Source organism: Mustela erminea, chromosome 14 (assembly GCF_009829155.1).
Source record: "Mustela erminea isolate mMusErm1 chromosome 14, mMusErm1.Pri, whole genome shotgun sequence".
Lineage (NCBI taxonomy): Eukaryota > Metazoa > Chordata > Mammalia > Carnivora > Mustelidae > Mustela > Mustela erminea.
Window position 1 is genome coordinate 82,937,172 of NC_045627.1, and position 17,582 is coordinate 82,954,753.

Genomic DNA, 17,582 nt, shown 5'->3' on the forward strand with positions numbered 1-17,582 from the left:
GTCTTTCTCCTGCAACCACTATGGGCAGAGGCGTCTTTAGCAAACCGTCTTTGATTTTCCTAGACACCATTGTTTAACGTGCCTCTGTGGCATTGTTTAACGTGCCTCTGTGGCCTTGTTTGATCTATAACAGAAAGCACATGCCTGTAGCTGCTCCCCGGTGGGGCATACTGAGAGTCTGATATCTGGTTGATTTCTGTCTCATGCTCCGGGAAATTCTCTCAATACAATTATTGTTTGGTGTAGGAAGTTTTAATTCAATGTCTCCTTATCTTGGGTCCGTGAATTGCTCAGATCTGAATTCACACCTCTGGGGCTCACCTCTCTCTTCTCCCTGATGCCAGATCATAACCAAGGAGAGAGAGGTCTCCGAGTGGAAGGACAAATACGAAGAAAGCAGGCGGGAAGTGATGGAAATGAGGTGAGTCCTGATGCTTCCTGGTACCTGGGGGTTGCTTACCTGTGGTCTCGTAAGAGCTGGTGAGGTCTATGAACAGTGTCTTCCCAAGACTTACCTGTTCTTCGCAAGACAAGGTTTACCTTGGTCACGGAAGTCTTTTTAGTAATGTTACTGTTATTAAAATATAATGCACCTGAGCTAAATACTGCAAAACAAATAAATACATTTGCAACGAAAACCAGATCTCTTTCCCACTCAGCCTCCAATTCCATCCCCCTCAGGTAGCTGCTGTCCACTTGTGCTGGGGTAGCCTTCCAAGAATTTTCCATTTCTGATTGCAAATGTGTGAATGTGTCCCTATACAGACTCCTTTGTTTTCTTCCAAAGGGGAAATGTACCTTACTCTACGCTCTCTTTAACTCAGCAAATCTTTTTTTTTTTTTTTTTTTTTTTAAGATTTATTTATTTATGTGAGAGAGAGAAGGAGCACAATTGGGAGGGGCCAAGGGAGAGGGAGAGAGACGCTCCAGCAGACTCCTTGCTGAGCTTGGAGCCCCATGTGGGGCTTGATCTCATGACTCTGAGATCACCACCTGAGCTGAAACCAAGAGTCAGAAGCTCCCCCAGCTTCTACTTAGAAGACTGTGAATTTGGGGCGCCTGGGTGGCTCAGTGGGTTAAAGCCTCTGCCTTCGGCTTAGGTCACGATCCCAGGGTCCTGGGATCGAGCCCCGCATCGGGCTCTCTGCTTAGCGGGGAGCCTGCTTCCTCCTCTTTCTCTCTATGCCTGCCTCTCTGCCTATTTGTGATCTCTGTCTGTCAAATAAATAAATAAAATATTTAAAAAAAAGAAGAAGAAGAAGAAGTCTGTGAAATTGAATCTACTTTTCTGATTCCCAAACCAAAACTCTTCACACGGTGCCCAGAGGCCTGGCTCCCTCCTTGTCCCATCTGATGCACCTTTTGGCCCTTTATTTTCCTTCATGATTCATCATTATCTTAGAGTCTAAAAACCCATCACTGGGGCTGGAACTTACCCTTGGGGTGTAATCTTAAAAACTGTGTTGTAAGCGACATTTTTAAAGAAACCTGGAGCAAACCTTTGCTCTGGCCATCCCGGGTTCTGGCTGCTACTGCCGCCAAGTCTGAGATTGGCTGCCAGGGGCACAGCTCATTTTTACCCCCCGCTGCCTTTCTTCAACACAGGCTGAAGGGGCACATGGGTTTTCCAGTTGCACGGGAAGATAGGAGTTAGAGCACGATCATTTTCCCAAGACAGAAGATCTGGTGCGATGCTGAAAATCTCTGATAGGCTTGTGTCCTTTTTAAGGCTCACAGTTTGAAAGTAGGGAATAGATGAATTTTTAAAAAATGGGTTGAGGAATGAGTACTTTTCTAGTTACTTAACAGCAAAGAGGCTGCTGGTCAATTATCAGAAGCGGCTGTCTTCCTGGCTACTGCTTTAAGGAGCAAACAAAGGATTTAGGTAATCCCATCCCGTTTTCTAGGTCAAATAGTATCTTCCTGAAAATTCTCTTGTGAGTTCCTTCTTCCTCCTGACGTGTTTTGTGACCACTTCTGGAGGTGACTCTCAGTGGGTCCACATTCACACTTGGGCCCTGCGGTGGCATCATTTGAAAACCTCTCTTTTGTCTCTCTCTCTCTCTCTCTCTCTCTCTCTCTCTCCCTTTTTTGGGGGGGTAGGGGAGTGGAGGAGGGAGCTGCGTGGCTGTCATTTTTTGCGCACTCTGGGCATGACAGCGGGGCGTGCTGGGAAGGCTCCAAGTTCCATTTCTGGAAGCTTTGGGGGGTGCTGTTTACCAACCAGGATGGTGGGATTCGGGTCTCGCCAGCCGGCACAGCAGCCCTCGTGTTTGAAGGCCCCCATGTCCACCTCTGGAGCTGGACCCGGCCAGTTGGGCTCGGTCTCCTGGCTGCTGTGGGGCGTGTTCGCGTAGCTCTACCTGACCCGCCTCTTCTGGGAAGAAGGGTGGATCTCAACACCTCGGGCCTGTGAGGCATCCAGGGTGGACAGGGCTCCAGAGGCGGTGGAAAGGGCTCCAGAGGTGGATGTCTGGATTCGAAACCTAGCTCTGCTCCTTTGTCAATCCTAGAAAGGTTCCTGGGTGACCCCGTGCCTCAGTATTCCCATCAGCAATTCTGGGGACCCTCAGGATACCACCCCTTGGGTTTGCTGTGAGAACACAGTGCAAATACAGTGCCACCAAAGCAGCTCTGGAGCATGGGTCCCCCCCCCCGCACCGCCTCCCTACGCTGGAAGGACACACCCCTTACCTGCCGTGGTCCCGCCTCTGTCCTTGGCAGTGGGGGCTTTAGACCATGCAGCCTCAAAAGTCCATCACTGCTTTGTGATTCAGGGATACAGGGAGCTGTGCTTCTGTGTAGGATTCAGAAAGAACCCAAGTGAGCCCGTGGTGTGGTCCCCTTTTTTGTTGAGGGTCAGCCCTTGAGTGAGACACTGTCCTTTTAATTAATTAATTAATTTATTTATTTTAAAGATTTTATTTATTTATTTGACAGAGAGAGATCACAGTAGACAGGCAGGCAGAGAGAGAGAGAGGGAAGCAGGCTCCCTGCTGAGCAGAGAGCCCGATGCGGAACTCGATCCCAGGACCCTGAGATCATGACCTGAGCCGAAGGCAGCGGCCCAACCCACTGAGCCACCCAGGCACCCTGTCCTTTTAATTTAAATTCAGTTAGCCAACATAGAGTACATCATTAGTGTCAGATGTAGTGTTCAGTAATTTATCAGTTGTATGTAACACCCAGTGCTCCTGCTGGCTTAGTCAGTAGAACATGTGACTCTTGATCTTGGAGTTGTAAGTTCAAGCCTTAAGGGGCACCAGCCTAGCTCACTGCCCCTTTTAACCTCATTTTATTCTCCCTCCGGCCCTGAAAGTCAGGGTCTGGGGTAATCCTCACCATACCAGGGAGTAAGCTGAGCCCCCAGTGTCTGGGACCAGCTGTAATCCAGGTCCTGACTCTGTTGGTGGTTAGCAGTTCTTGGTTCTCTTATGGAGAAGAACTAACTCTTGGATAATGTAGGTGAAACCCTCGAGTCTTTTTTGAGAGTTTTCTTCCAGAAGGTTGACTTTGGATAGAGGGCTTCTTCTCGCCTGGGTCTTTCTGCCTGGGGGCAGCAGTGAGGCAGTCTTAAATGCAAGGGATCTTCATGCTTTTGTGTAGCTACAGTTTGATGAAGCTATCCAAGAAGTGGATATGACACATATCCCTGGGCCCCTGACACAGGTGACTAAGTATTGGCCCTGGGCCTTGAGGACCTTCTTCTTGTGTACTATGACTCCAGATGTGTGAGGTCTTTTTAGAAGAGTCAGATAAAATGTCATGCATTTCAGAAGAGAAATCGGTGAAGGTTTCCTGGAGGAGACAGCATTTGAATTGAGCCTTGAGGAGTAGCTAAGACAATGAAAGTTGGAAATAGAGCAGGGAAGGTCATGGCGGCGAGAAACCCCAGAGCCAACAAAAACTCATTTGTTCTCATGGAACCACTTTGTTCGTGATGGCAGGGAAGGAGGTAAGCTTGATGAGAGTGATCAGACTCGGGTTGTGGAGGGCTTGGTTATCAGGCTGAAGGGGTTAGTCTTATTTTTTTTTCTCTGTGAGCAGTGGAGACACATTGAGGGTTTTGCACCAGGTGTGGTGTGTTCAGAGTCCTGCACTGGGAAAATGAACCTACTTGGGTATGCAAGAAGAGAGTTCAGGTTGGAGGTGAACCTAGAGGGGTAAGCCAACTACAACAAATAAATAAGACTTGACCCTCTAGTACCTTGGTCAGGCTGCTGCTGTCCAGCACATGGGCTGTAGTGTCAATGAGAAACCATCCTGTTGTCATGGTTCCAAATATGTTTTTGCTTCTTTTACAGGAAAATAGTGGCAGAGTATGAGAAGACCATCGCTCAGATGATAGGTGGGTGTTGTGACGGGTGGGCTCAGCCCTTCCCGAAGCTTCTAACCTTTGGGCTGGGCTTTGAAGTTACACTTTCTGCATGTGTTCATCTTCGGCCCCTCTTAGAACATGACGTCCTTCAGGGAGAGACCAAAGCATCCCAGAATGTGAGCCTGGGGGCCTCTTGGAAATATACACGAGCATGTCCCTTAGCGTTATTCATGCCTGTGGGAAGCCATGGCGGTCACCTCCAAGGCCACCATTTGAGCCTCATGGGGAAACAGATTTGGGTCAGTTCCTTGTACATTTGGGGGGAGTTTTTTGTTCATGGGAGAGACTAAGAATCAAATCCCTCAACTCTGATTTAGACTCAAGTGACAAAATCCTCAGCCTTATGCAGGGTTCTGGGGCAAGAATGGGGGACCCGTGTCAGCGCTGCTGCCCACCCCACCCCTCCCCGCCCTCCTGCGATTTACCTCACCTCACGGAGATGGACGCAGACTCAGAATCCATCTTAACCCAGAGTCCCTGGAAGCCAGTACCGACGCTGCCTTGGCCTGCGCTAAAAGATGGCCTCAAGTCACCATCTCTTTTTTAAAAAAGAGACTCTTTTTTAAAAACCTGACTCTTTTTAAAAAAATGATGATAATGAGATGAGATCCTGCAGAAGTTCTAAGCCTGTTTTTACACTGAAGATCACTGTTCAAAAATGATGTTATGACCTGGCAGGGGAGTGGCAGCGTGAAGATACTTGTTTCTCTATTTAATTTGCTGCTTAGGTCCGTGATACTGGTTTAAAAAAAAACAAAAAATTCACTCCTACGGACTTCAGAATTAAAAAAATCCCAGCTCTCTGCAAACCAGTTTCTGTGTTAAAGCTGGATGCTGGGTTAACAGAGGATTCCTCTCTCTCAAACGTTTGGATACAAGTCACACCACACCTCTGGCTTGTCCCAGAATAAATATGAGAGCAGGCTTGGGAATGGTGAAGAGGCCGACAGCTGAGTGCTTTCTATTCAAAGGGGCTTTAATTTTGATGTATCATAATAAAGGCCATTTCTCCCAGATCTCAGAGAAAGCCCATTGGGGTATTCCTAAGGATCAGCTCATGGTATATGCTTTCTATCAAATTTATTAAATCGGTATAAGAATTTATGAATACATATGGATGAGATAACAAATGAAAATATGAAACTCTTGGAAGCAAAACTGCCTGTAAACGTAATCAGGGAGAAGGATTTACGCCTTCCAACCTACAGCGTTTGGCATGCTGAGCCCAGCCTTTGGCCTCCTGGAGTCTTGGGTTGTGCAAATACCCCCAGACCTACAGTGGCTCATCGGGAAATAGCTTTCCGCGTCTGAGTTCGATGCTGTTATTTTTGCTCTCGGTGAGGACACCTGGGCCAGCACTGAGATGGGGGGACAAGGGCACGAGCCTCTGCCCCTGCGAGAAGCTGCCCAGAGCCGTCGGTTACGCGTCTGCCGACAGTTTGGAGATAAGCAGACGTTCCCTCTTGAAAGTCTGCCTGGTGCAAGTTGTCTGTCCCTGTTGGACAGAAAACACGATTCGGCTCTGATTCCCTCGCAGCGTATTTGCAGGTGAGAGTAGTTGGAAGAAGGCGGAGTGCGCAGAACCCTGACTCCCGAGGTTGGGGCCGCGCACGCCCACCCTCAGTGCCCCCCCCCCGAGACCTGGTATATTTGGCCTGAGGGCCCCTCGCAAGAGGTGTGATCTCACCCCTCCGAGCATTTTCCTGTTTAGGGGTGTTTGAGCACTCCCGACGGCTCCGGGAGACCCCTCCAGCGTCCCCAGCGGCAAGTGGCACTGCCACTCGGGGGGTGGGACAGCTCCTGTCCACCCCCCGGTTCCCCATCCTCGTGCACCTCCAGGGTCGGCATCAGCCACTGCTCAGGCCTCGTCCATCAGGTGGCACGTCGGTGGCTGTCATCCCATCAGTCACCACTGCAGGGCATTGATGAGGGCTGCCGCGGGTTTTGAGGTCCTCATCACCTTGCAAAAGGACAGCCTGAGGCTGAGGCACTGCAGGGACTCGCTGTCGCCGTGGGCGGCACCTGCCTCCTTTCTGGGGGGGCCGTGAGTCTCCGTATGCGGAGGTACATCCACGTGGCTCTTGGGTCCCTTGTCTCTTCTGGTTTTCGCCCTGGTGGGAGGGAAAACTCAGCCCCCAGGAGTTTGGCAGTTGAGGGAGGGATGCATGTCAGTAGCCCTTTTGCAGTTAAAACCAGGTTCCACCCCACCACCACGAGCTCCTCCTGGTCGCGCCCGGCTCTCTGGCCTTCATGTAACCCTCGCCGACGTTCCACGCCAGCGTGACATCTGTCCTGCCGTCATCGTCCGCTCTCGTGCCATGTTACTAAACCGAATTCAAATATTGACTATTTGGGATTCAGAACGAAAAAAGAGACCTCTGTGCTTTTTGCATTCCAGGTTGTTGCAGTTGATTTTTTTTCTTTTCTGCTTTCCTAACAACTGCTCTGATTCTCTGTTTTGCTTCCATTTTCTGTTGCTTCTTGCCCTTTGCTTGCAAAACAAACAGGCAAGCCTGGTAAGTAAATGCTTTTCACCTCATTTGACACCTGCCCATTGCATCCCATGTTGGTTGGTTGGTTTCTGTTTTTGTTACTTTTGCTCTTGTGTATTTGTTGCATTTCTCCCCCATCCCCCCACGTGATTTAATCATATTTTGCCTGAAAAAGCCAGAAACTTCTCCAGGGGCATTGTTTTGTGGTTGAGGCTAGAGTCTTTGGAGTTTGGGGCTGGTTTCCTGATTTGAAGAACCTGACTGCATTCGTAATTTACAGAAATTGGCGACGCAGCCGCACCTCCTTGGTATCCTGGGAACCGGGAAATTCTATTTTTACAAACGTTTATGGGGAGGACAGGAAACCTGAGGCAGGCTGAGCCTCAGATCCAGGAAATCAGATGGACTCCATGTGATAAATGGCTCTTTTCGAGCCAAGTGAAATGTATACATGGCCTCAGATCAGCCCAGAATGTGCCGAGGACTAAGGAAGCAGCTGAAACGCAAAGAATAAATATAAGCATTGGGTTGCTAGTGAACCTTTGAAGCGTCTTTTCTGCGGGGAGCCTAGGAATGGCAAGCCGGCCCCTGGCAGTTTGGTTCTCGCTATGTGTTAAAAGCTTCCCCTTTGGAAGTCACTGTAGTGGGACATCACGCCAGTTTGGGGAGACAGTGATGCTGTCAGTAACAGGTCACTGATCTGGGTTCTTATAGTGTTGAAGGCTTTATATACATTTTCATGTCATCTTTCCCCAAATGCCGTGAGATAAATACCATGAACCCCTCTTTCAGCTCTGGAGGCTGAAACTCGGGGAGGTTACAAACCCTGCCCAGGGTGGCCAGGCCGCGAAGTGTCAGAGCCAGGATGGAACCGGGGCCTTCAGGGTCTGGCTCCTGGGTCCTCCACTCCATCTTGGTAGCAGGAGCTCTGAGAGGCAGGGGTGGAGGTTACATCAGGCATCTTCTGGGCCCTTGACTCTCCAGGCGTTTCCCCAAGACCTGCTGCCTCACTGTCGTCAGGGAGGTTGTCCCCCATGCAGAGTCTCGGCCACACCACACACCTGTCGGACTGGAACCCAGGATGTGCCCGCCACCCCACCCCCATTCTGGGCGCTTCCCTCCACAGCACGCAGCAAGAATAGGTCTAACTTCAGGACGCAGGACAGTGTCTATCAGGAATCTAAGGGAAAGAACCCAAAGCAGCAGCATCCGGCTTTTTTTTTTTTCTTTTTTAAAGTTTTTATTTCAATTCCAGTCTGTGAACATACAGTGTGATACAAGTTTCAGGTACCAGATGGTGCTACAGCACTCGGTGCTGTGGCTGGTGCTCATCACTGGTGCCCTCCGGAATCCCCCAGCTGCCTTCTGCTTCTGAGGGAGCTCGGGGGAGAAACTTGGTCATGAGCGCGGCTTGGGGTTTGGATCAGGCTCCGTGGCCGGGCTCCACTCCACCATTCCCAGCATGGATGTGTTGGGGTATCCTGTGACTCAGGCACTGTCCTAGACTGTAGGATAGAGAAGTGGACAAAACAGACTCCTGCAACGTGCATTCTGGGCAGACAGCGCGCTTGCATGTCTGGCCGTTGCTAGAAATGGCCAGTCTGATGGACTAGAAAGTAGGAAGGAGGTGTTCCCCGAGGGTGCTTGGGAAGGCTCCTTTGGGGAGGTGGCCTGATGTCAGGGACTGGAATGAGGGAGCTCTGGGGCTGCTGAGCCCTGAGGCAGGACTGCCTGGGGGGTGTGCCGGCCAGCCTAGCTGGAGCAGGTGGGGCTAGAGTTTAGATTTTATTTTATTTCTTATTTGTTTTAAAGATTTTATTTATTGGAGAGAGAGCACAAGAGAGAGGGAGAGGGAGAAACAGATTCCCCAGGAAGCAGAAAGCCCAATGTGAGGCTCAATCCCAGGACCCTGAGATCATGACCTGAGCTGAAGGCAGATGCTTAACCTTAAGACTAAGCCACCCAGGCATCCCTGGAGTTTAGACTTCATTCCCAGTGCTCAGGGAGGACCCTGGGGGGGCTCTGAGCTGGAGCCCGGTGACTGAGTTTGGACTTAAGTTCAGTTTGGTGCCTAGTGCTGGTCTAGGAGTGTCCCATGAATAGGACAGGGAGCAGGGCCCCAGACTCGTGCAAGAGCTGGGTGGGCCCTGGTTGCTGCTGTTACGTCTGTCATTTCCAGAGCAATCTGCCCTTTGGCAGCCAGCCCTTGGAGGCAGTCCTGGGCGGTAGGATCCCCACCCAGGTGACCTGGGGCTGATGGAGGGACAGCTCTGCAGGGTTCCTTCCCCCAAGAGCTCTGAGCGGGGGCTTCTCCTCCCCACACTGTCCAGTGCGGGGTCCCTAAGGGTCCAGACAGATGGGAGCAAAAGTTTCCTCACCCACCCAGACGGGAGACGAACGGGTCAGCACACAAAAGATGGTGCCGTGTGGGTAAGGGTCCTTCATATGGCGTGGGCAGAGAAGGCCTCTCCCGTAAATGTAAGCTGGTAGCAAGCCGTTTGGGGGAGAGTGTTAGCGGGTGGCCGCCCAGAGAGGTGGGGTCGGGGATAGAGCGATCCTTTTACTAGGATCAACCACTCTGAACTGCGCCAGAATTCATTCTCTTGTATGTAACTGAGACATTCCCTTTGCCAAAAAGAGCTCCATTTTTTCTCAGAGCTGACATTTGCTGTGTCAAAGGAAATGTCCGTTTTCTGGGCGACGCAGAGTTTCAGGACTGTGATGTGGGCTTCGGTTCGTGGGATGTTTTCAAGATGAAGAAATCTTTTCTGTTTCCCAACAACCGTCTCTTTACCTTGATCACACCCAGAAAGGCCTGCTCCTTGGAGCTCAGACTGCGGCACCTTGCAGTCTTGGTCATCTCAGGATTCAGTCTGATTTACCCCCCTAGGGATCTGTTTGCTGCCATCAACCAAACACACTCCGTGGGGCCTCAAATGTGGATTCTTAAGGGTCTGCAGTGATCAGGTTCGAGATCCGTGGCTAGTTTCCAACCCATCTTGCACTGCAAGGGCCCAGCCCCGGGATGCTGGGGCTGCAGGTGTTGTTCTTAGAAGCAGAGTCTGGGTGGGTTTGGGAGGTGGGTCTGTCCCCAGTCCGGGATGTCCTGCTGCTCAGACTGAGTTGGGTCTGAGGCCCCGGCTGCCCCCAAGACCGGGTTGGGAGCCCCCAGCCCCATTGTCTGCATCCTTGTGTCTCTTGACAGAGGATGAGCAGAGGGAGAAGTCCGTCTCCCACCAGACTGTCCAGCAGCTGGTCCTGGAGAAGGAGCAAGCCCTGTCCGACCTGAACTCTGTGGAGAAGTCTCTGGCCGACCTCTTCAGGAGATACGAGAAGATGAAGGAGGTCCTCGAGGGTTTCCGCAAGGTGTGTTCGTGCCGGGCAGAGCGGGACGCTGGGCCGGGGTTCGGAGACGTGGGAGCCGGCTAGGAGAGATTACAGGGGCCAGGACTTGGCGGCCCAGGGTTCAGCAGGCATCAGGGAGTTCTCGGGGCTCCCAGCACCTGGGGTGTTTCTTCTGTGGGCGCAACCTCTGTCCTCTGTCCCGTCAGAATGAGGAGGTGCTGAAGAAGTGTGCCCAGGAGTACCTGTCCCGCGTGAAGAAGGAGGAGCAGAGGTACCAGGCCCTGAAGGTGCACGCGGAGGAGAAGCTGGACAGGTAACGCGGCCCCCTGGGCGGCCCCCAGAGGCCTCTCAGCAGCCCCGCAGGCCAGGTGCTCCCATGGCACCGCTCCCGCTGGCTGGGGAAAGGCGGATAATCCGTTTGTTTTTTTTTTTTTTTTTTTTTTTTTTTTTAAGATTTTATTTATTTATTTTACAGAGAGAAATCACAAGTAGATGGAGAGGCAGGCAGAGAGAGAGAGAGAGAGGGAAGCAGGCTCCCTGCTGAGCAGAGAACCCGATGCGGGACTCGATCCCAGGACCCTGAGATCATGACCTGAGCCGAAGGCAGCGGCTTAACCCACTGAGCCACCCAGGCGCCCCCCGTTTGTGTTTTTTGGGGTGACTTGTGATAAGAGTGTCCGCTTAGCATTTTGATAAGTGGAGGACACATGTAATTTCCAGGACACCCGCCCAGAGCACCTCTGCATCACGGGAATGGGGTTGGGGTAGGGGATGCTCATGGGCTCCCGAACCAGGCCCCCAGTGGTAGGAGCTGCAGCCGGACGGTGCCGGCTGCCCAGAGCTGGGAGGGGGAAGGTGGGAGGGGTCTCCAGGGGAGGTGGGTCGTTTCAGAGCAGCCCCTCACCCTGTTTCCACAGGGCCAACGCCGAGATCGCGCAGGTCCGAGGCAAAGCCCAGCAGGAGCAGGCTGCCTACCAGGCCAGTCTGCGGAAGGAGCAGCTTCGTGTGGACGCGTTGGAGAGGACACTGGAGCAGAAGGTAACAGCCAAGGGTTGGGGGGTGGAGGGGCAGAGGCCTGAAGGCGGTGGGGGTCTGGCCAGAGCCTCAGAGAAGCAGAGGCTGGGCTTCCCTGCGTGCTCTGCAGCCCCCGGGACAGCTTGAGACCCTGGGAGCCTCTGCGTGTCCTCCCTCTAGAAGATTTTGTGTAACGCCGGCCCCAAGGCTGTCCTTCCTGCCTGTCCTGGAATTGCTCCGAGGTTTAGGGCCGGCGTCCGCTCCTTGTCGGCATTCACCCGTCACACATTCACCCAGTATCTGCAGCGCGCCAGAGTACTTTAACCCTACCCAGCATGCTTACTGCTGAGGGAATGGGGTAACCCCCAGGCCACACTGGGATCAAAGGGCCCCCAGACGCCCTCCTGTGTCCGTGGATGGGGGATCCTTCCTGAGGCCCTCCAGCTCGTCCTGATTTCCGGTCCAGCGCCCAGTGCTTGTCCTGATTTCCGGTCCAGCGCCCAGTGCGCCACACACACCCTCTCCCTGGGCGTCCGAACAAGAAGCCGCTTCTGCCCAGCAGTGCCTCGCGAGCCTGAATCCAGATTATAGCAGGCCAGGCAGCCCCTTCCCTAAGTGTGTTTGTAAAAAGGGAGTTTCTGGAGAAGTGACCGCATCCTGGTTGGTTTACTGAGTCTTAGGAGTCCCTTGGATGGTAATCGGAGAGTCTGGTGGCCTGGGGTAGTGTCACTTCTCGTGCATTTGGACCTTAAGGGGCAGTCATGGCTGGGGGGGATGACGTCCTTTGTAGACAGATGGCATCTGAAGGCCAGCGTGTCTCCCCGATGGCCTCTGCTGACCCAGAAGCGCCCAGCAGCCTCTGGCCCTTTTCCTGTGCGCCTACCCAGCCAGGTTCCATGGGGACTGACCGTGGTCCCAAGGTGGGGCTGGGCCAAGCAGTGGGCACATACTATCTCTCAGTTCACCTAAATGATGTCACGGACCGAGCCCTGGGACTCAGGAGCCTCAGGCCCTCCCCGCCAGCCCCACACCCCCTGCCGTCCGTGATAACCCTCAGCAAGCCTCACACTTGACCTCAGGTTGTGTGTGTTTGTCATGTTGGAGGCTGAAACCTGAAGTCTGGGAAGAGTCCCTCGAAAGGGAAAGAAGGGTGGAGGCGGGACTGTGTCAAATATGCCGGATCTCTTCGACTGCCTCGGTCTTCCCGGCTCTGAGCCTTGTTCAAGCCGCGAGCCCAGAGCCGGGGCCGTCAAACACGAGCGTTTGCTCATCCCATCGGTATTTCAAGTAAGGACCGCCTTCCCCCATCATTTCGGGCAGGAAGGCAGTGAGCTTGCAGCACGTGTTTCCAGGTGAGAAAAGCAGCGGTACGTTTGTTCCCTCCCAGTTCCGTCAGGATCTGATGGTGTTTGAACTGCATTCTGGTGTTGGCTGAAATAATAGAGCTAAACCCGGAGCCAGGGTAGATGTGTTCTGGGCAACCTGGCCTGTTCAGACCCTTCCAGTTGCCGGACGAAGGCGACGCTGAGTACTCTGGGCAACGGAAAGACAAAGAAGCAGGCAAGGTGGCTTGCGTGGTTTTGGAGAACAGAAAAGATACAAACAGATCTGCAAATATAATTCTGTCTTAGACCGAAACCGAGGAGCAATGGGTTCCTCACACACGTTCTCCGTAAAGGACTCTGAGTGGTACAGAGGGGTCAGTCTCTGTTGTAAAGAGCTTCAGAAGCATGACTCCCCCCACCCCAGGCTGTCCTTAAGTGGAGGCGCTGGGCATTTTGCCCAGTTGGGGTGCTGGAAGCCCAGCGAGCCGAGCTGCACGATAGCCGTGTGCGGGCGGTGGGCCGGCACGCCGAGGTGGATCTTGGAGAACCTCCAGGAGTCCGTAGCTGGTGGGTCTGACGGTACCTCGCAGTCAGTCGCTGGATGTTATGTTTAACGAGTAAAACAGCAAAGTCATCCAGGGCCCAGGCCCGCCTGACTTCACGCTCCGGGCTTGCCGCTTCTGACTGGCTGCATGACCTTAAATTAAGCACAACTCAACCTCTCTGAGCCTCGGTTTCTCACTGGAAAGTGGAAATATCAGGGGCTCCCATGAAGGCGCTGTTGTGAGAGCTTAGCGGGGCTAGCCTGGGGTGTAGTTAGCTTGGTGCCGAGCACACGGGAGGTTGAAAAGTCCCCATCAGCCGCTCCAGCAGATGCCGTCGTGGCAAGAGTCCTTCCAGGATTCACAGTTGGAGCCGTGTTCCCGCAGAACATCTTCCAACAGACGTTTCAGCTCCTCTCAGAATCGAGCCTCTTGGGGCTGGAGACTCTAGAAGGGCGTAAGCCAAGCTGTTGTTCCAGATGTTTCTCTTCTGGCGGGGCTGGTGGCTGCACTGCAGTGAGGACGGCGTTCCTCTTCTACTGGGGACTTCCCGGCTCTTCCCAATACGGACACAGTCACAGGTGGTGCCTGGAGCCCAGCCTGGAAACACAGGACGCATGGCTCCGGGCGCTGTGTCTCAAGAAGTTTCCACGGTTTCCAAGGAAGGGCATCAGTACAGTCTCAGGGGAGAGGCCTGTGGTTAAGACTCACCTTCTGCAGGGACCTCAAAAAACTGGCTGCAGTAGGTTCCTGGGATACCAGAAAGATCTAGCCTCTTTGAAGAACGCTGTTCGACACCGGTGGTTGAAGCGGATCTGCATCGGCGCAAAGCCTGACCTGCCTCAGAATGGACTCAGCCCTTTGGATCCCAGTACTTAGAGCGTGGACGGTGTTTCCAGATCGTTGGTGCGAGAGGAGCATGTGGTTGGCCTCCCTTGCTTCCAGGCATGGGCAGGACCTGGCGCAAGGAGCACCTGACACCATCTTTCATCTACCCCCTCTCCCTGCTCGACCCCCCTGTACCCACAGCACCCCCTCATTGGGGGTCCTCTAAATAATGCCAGCTACCCTATTCAAGTAGAATCGCTTACCTCCTCCTGGTGGCGTTTCTCAAGTAAACCACCCAAGAGCTCACCCAGGACCAACCTTTTGTGTCCACATCCTTCGGAGGCAAAAACAAGCAAACCCAAACCACTGAAGCCTTTGCCTGGCACTGGTCACTGTGCTCGGGAGCTTTATTTACCTTCCGGCCTCACTCCCTTCTCAGAGAGAGAGACGCCATCCTCCACATGGTAGAGATAAGGATACCAGGGCTCCGGTTATGTAACTTGCTCAAGGTCACAGGTAGAGTTGGGATGTGTGCTTAGATGATGTGTCTCCATGTCACTTCTCTCCCTGCGTTAGATAATTTCAGGGGGGACCCAGAAACCAAAGCTCATTCCATTGGGCTTGATTTCCAACAGCCAGGAGATTTCAGCAACCTCTTTCTTTTTTGTCTTCACTTTCAGAATAAAGAGATAGAGGAACTCACCAAGATTTGTGATGAACTGATTGCCAAAATGGGGAAAAGCTAACTTTGAACCAAATGTTTGGACTTGACCCTTGCGTGCAATATGACCGTCGGCTCCCTGCTGTCCCTCTGGTTACGTCGGACAGGCTCTGTCTTCACTTTTTCGTATGCACTACTGTATTTCCTTTCTAAATAACGTTGATTTGATTGTATGCAGTACTAAGGAGACTATCAGAATTTCTTGCTATTGGTTTGCATTTTCTTAGTATAAATTCATAGCAAGTTGACCTCAGAGTTCCTGTATCAGGGAGATTGTCTGATTCTCTAATAAAAGACAAGTCACTGACCTTGGCCTTGCCCTTTGTACATGAGTTCCCAGGGTGAGCGGCTTTTGGATTTAATATGAACATGTACAGCTTGCACAGGGACTCTTGCCTTAAGGAGTGTAAACTTGATCTGCATTTGCTGATTTGTTTAAAAAAAAATGCATGTTTCGAATAAAATTCTCTATTGTAAATAAATTTTTTTTTCTTTGGATCTTGGCAATACGTGTGGTTATGATTTCTTTTCTGGGAAGGGTTGAGTCTTTTCTGGCCTTTGTTAAAATCGTATCAGATCTGGCCCTTCCCTCTTCTCTGTCTGGCTCCCTTCTTTGTCCGGGGGCTTCAAGAACATTTCCTCCGTTATCGTGGCTGCTCCTGAGAGGGAAGCTAATGGGAAGGTTCGACTTGGTGCTTAAATGATTAAGGGGGTGTTCTGAATTGGCGTAGGTTTTGTTTTTACAAAGCCTCTGTGAGTTTCGGCGGGAATGTCTATTTCCCCTGACTGGGTCGAGGAAGTAGCAGGCTGTCCCTCTTCCTGTGTGTTCCTTAGCGTGTGACCATCAACACGGAAATGTTGCCCAGTTCCCTCCAACGGACCAGGCCCGGGCGAGCGGTTTCCCGTGGGAGACACGTAGCGCGGCCGCGTCGGAGAGGAAATCGGGTCGCGCCCGCCCTTAGATTCCTTAACTGCTCCTCACCTTGGGGCCCCCAGGCTGACGGGCGGGCGTCTCTGGGGGTCAGTGAGAGGGTGGGAAGAGGTCTTCGTTTCCTAGGACTGCCCCGACATCACATACTCAGCAGGAGAAATGTTTTCTCTCACAGTTCCAGAGGCCAGAAGTCCCAGATCAGAGTGCCTTTGGGGTTTGCACCCGCGGCTCTCCCCTCCCCCACTCTCCCCCCACTCTCCTCCCCTACTTCCCCCCCTTCTCTCCCCCCTTCCCGCCCCCACTCGCCGAGGCTCTGAGGTAGAGCCTCTTCCTTGCCCCTCTCACAGCTTCTGGGTAGTGGCCGGTGGCTGCGTCACTCGTGTCACCTATGTGCTCAGCTCCCTGTCCCCTCTCTTGTAAGGACACCACTCTCCGGATTTCAGGCCCATCCCAAATCCAGGATGATCTCCGCCCCGCATTTTCAATTACATCTATGAAGACTCCGTTTCCACATAAGGGCACACTCGCAGCTAGCGGGGTTCAGTGCTGGAGGCGTTTCTGTGTCCCCCCCACCCCGAGTGTGCCCGTGGGGGGTGTGGTGTGCAGCGTGAGCTTGGAAAGCAGCCCTGAGCCCCTGGTGGACCTCAGCTCCGGGTGCCCTCCTCGGGCCCAGCCGCCGTGGCTGTGGGCTGTGCCCCTCACATAGGACCCCGTGACGCCTGGTGGGGTGGGTACCCCAGGCAGCACAAGGAGAGAAAGCCCGTTTCTTGTTCCCCCTTGAACCGCACCTGGCAGGGACCCTGAGATGGCCAGGGCTTGGCCTCCTCCCACTGCCCAGCCACCTCTGCTGGGTCCCGTCTCCCAGTCTCCCCTCCTTGGGGCACAGCTGTGTCCCCTCCCCCCAATGCACCCTGGTCCAGACCAAACCTCTCCTCCATGCTCACCCCAGATTCTGCTCCCAGCTGTGTTCTCAGAAAAGCCCAGCCCCTAGCTCTTGAAAGTTCCTTTTTTTCTTATTACCTAAGTAAAACATTCCCAGGGGGTGCCCAGGTGGCTCAGTCCGTTGAGCAGCCCACTCTTGATTTTGGCTCAGGTCATGGGATTGAGCCCCACGTCAGGCTCTGCACTCAGTGCTGGGTCTGCTTGAGATTCTCTTTCTCTCTCTCTCTCTCTCACCCTCCCTCTGTCTCTCTTCCAGCCACCCCACTCGTGTGTACACATTCTTTCTCTTTAAATCTTCAAAAAAAATTTTTTTCCCACTGCTAAAAAGTCTAGAGATGCAGGTAAGAAAAAAAAAAACCAACCATAATCCCCAAACCAAGCAATAATAACTGTGAATGTTTTTATATTGATTTTTCTATACTTTTTTCTCAGTGTATGAAATATGTATCTTTATAAAGGCAGGGTTCGTTAGAGTTCTGCAATGCCCCTGTGCACCGTTTTATAAACCCTTTTTTCATGTGATACTAGAATGTAACCATCATGTGATGCAGACTTTTCTGTCAATAAATACACCTTTTTGTCACCATTTTGGCATTTTGACTGCGTGTGTTTCATGGTCACAAAACGCGTGTAAGCAGCCGCCCGCTGATGGACATTTACACAGAGACCAGTGGTTTGAGGTCATTATATGCACGCGCGTTGCGTTGAGTTTCCTTATGTGCATGCATTTATGAACACGAGTTTTCCTTGTGCTGAATTTTTAACCTGGGCGGATAACCTGGGTGACGGCTGTCACTACTCCAGCCAAAGGCCACCAGGAACACATGAGCTGAGCAAACTGGCTGTGCGGCTCGTTGCAGTGAGGGAGGACAGCCGCCAGGGGGAGCCGTGGGGCCACGGTGAGGAAGGCAGGAGGTACGGGGCTTGAGTCTGCTGCTTCGGGGGTGGGCGGAAGGAAGCAGGGCTTTGGTCCGTGCTGGATGCTCTCCGGGCAGGCCAGGCCGTTCTCAGGTGGGGCATCTCAGCACTTCTCATCTAGACCAAGGTCAAACCTACTGGTAAAG

The 17,582-nt window shown here is 52.7% G+C and overlaps 1 protein-coding gene across 8 annotated transcripts in view; it reads left to right on the forward strand.

Moving 5' to 3' along the window:
* TACC2 (transforming acidic coiled-coil containing protein 2) overlaps positions 1-15,500 on the forward strand; it is a 203,079-nt gene extending 187,579 nt beyond the window's left edge. For 7 of the 8 annotated variants that reach the window (XM_032311894.1, XM_032311897.1, XM_032311898.1 and 4 more), the window contains 6 exons: positions 345-421; positions 4,305-4,348; positions 10,076-10,236; positions 10,422-10,528; positions 11,133-11,253; positions 14,605-15,500. In XM_032311894.1, coding sequence (XP_032167785.1) covers positions 345-421; positions 4,305-4,348; positions 10,076-10,236; positions 10,422-10,528; positions 11,133-11,253; positions 14,605-14,670 — 576 coding nt within the window. In that variant the 3' untranslated portion in view covers positions 14,671-15,500. Of the gene's footprint in view, positions 1-344; positions 422-4,304; positions 4,349-6,885; positions 6,895-10,075; positions 10,237-10,421; positions 10,529-11,132; positions 11,254-14,604 lie in introns of all 8 variants that reach the window. The other variant, XM_032311895.1, reaches the window with a different exon arrangement.
* The last annotated feature ends 2,082 nt before the right edge of the window (positions 15,501-17,582 follow it).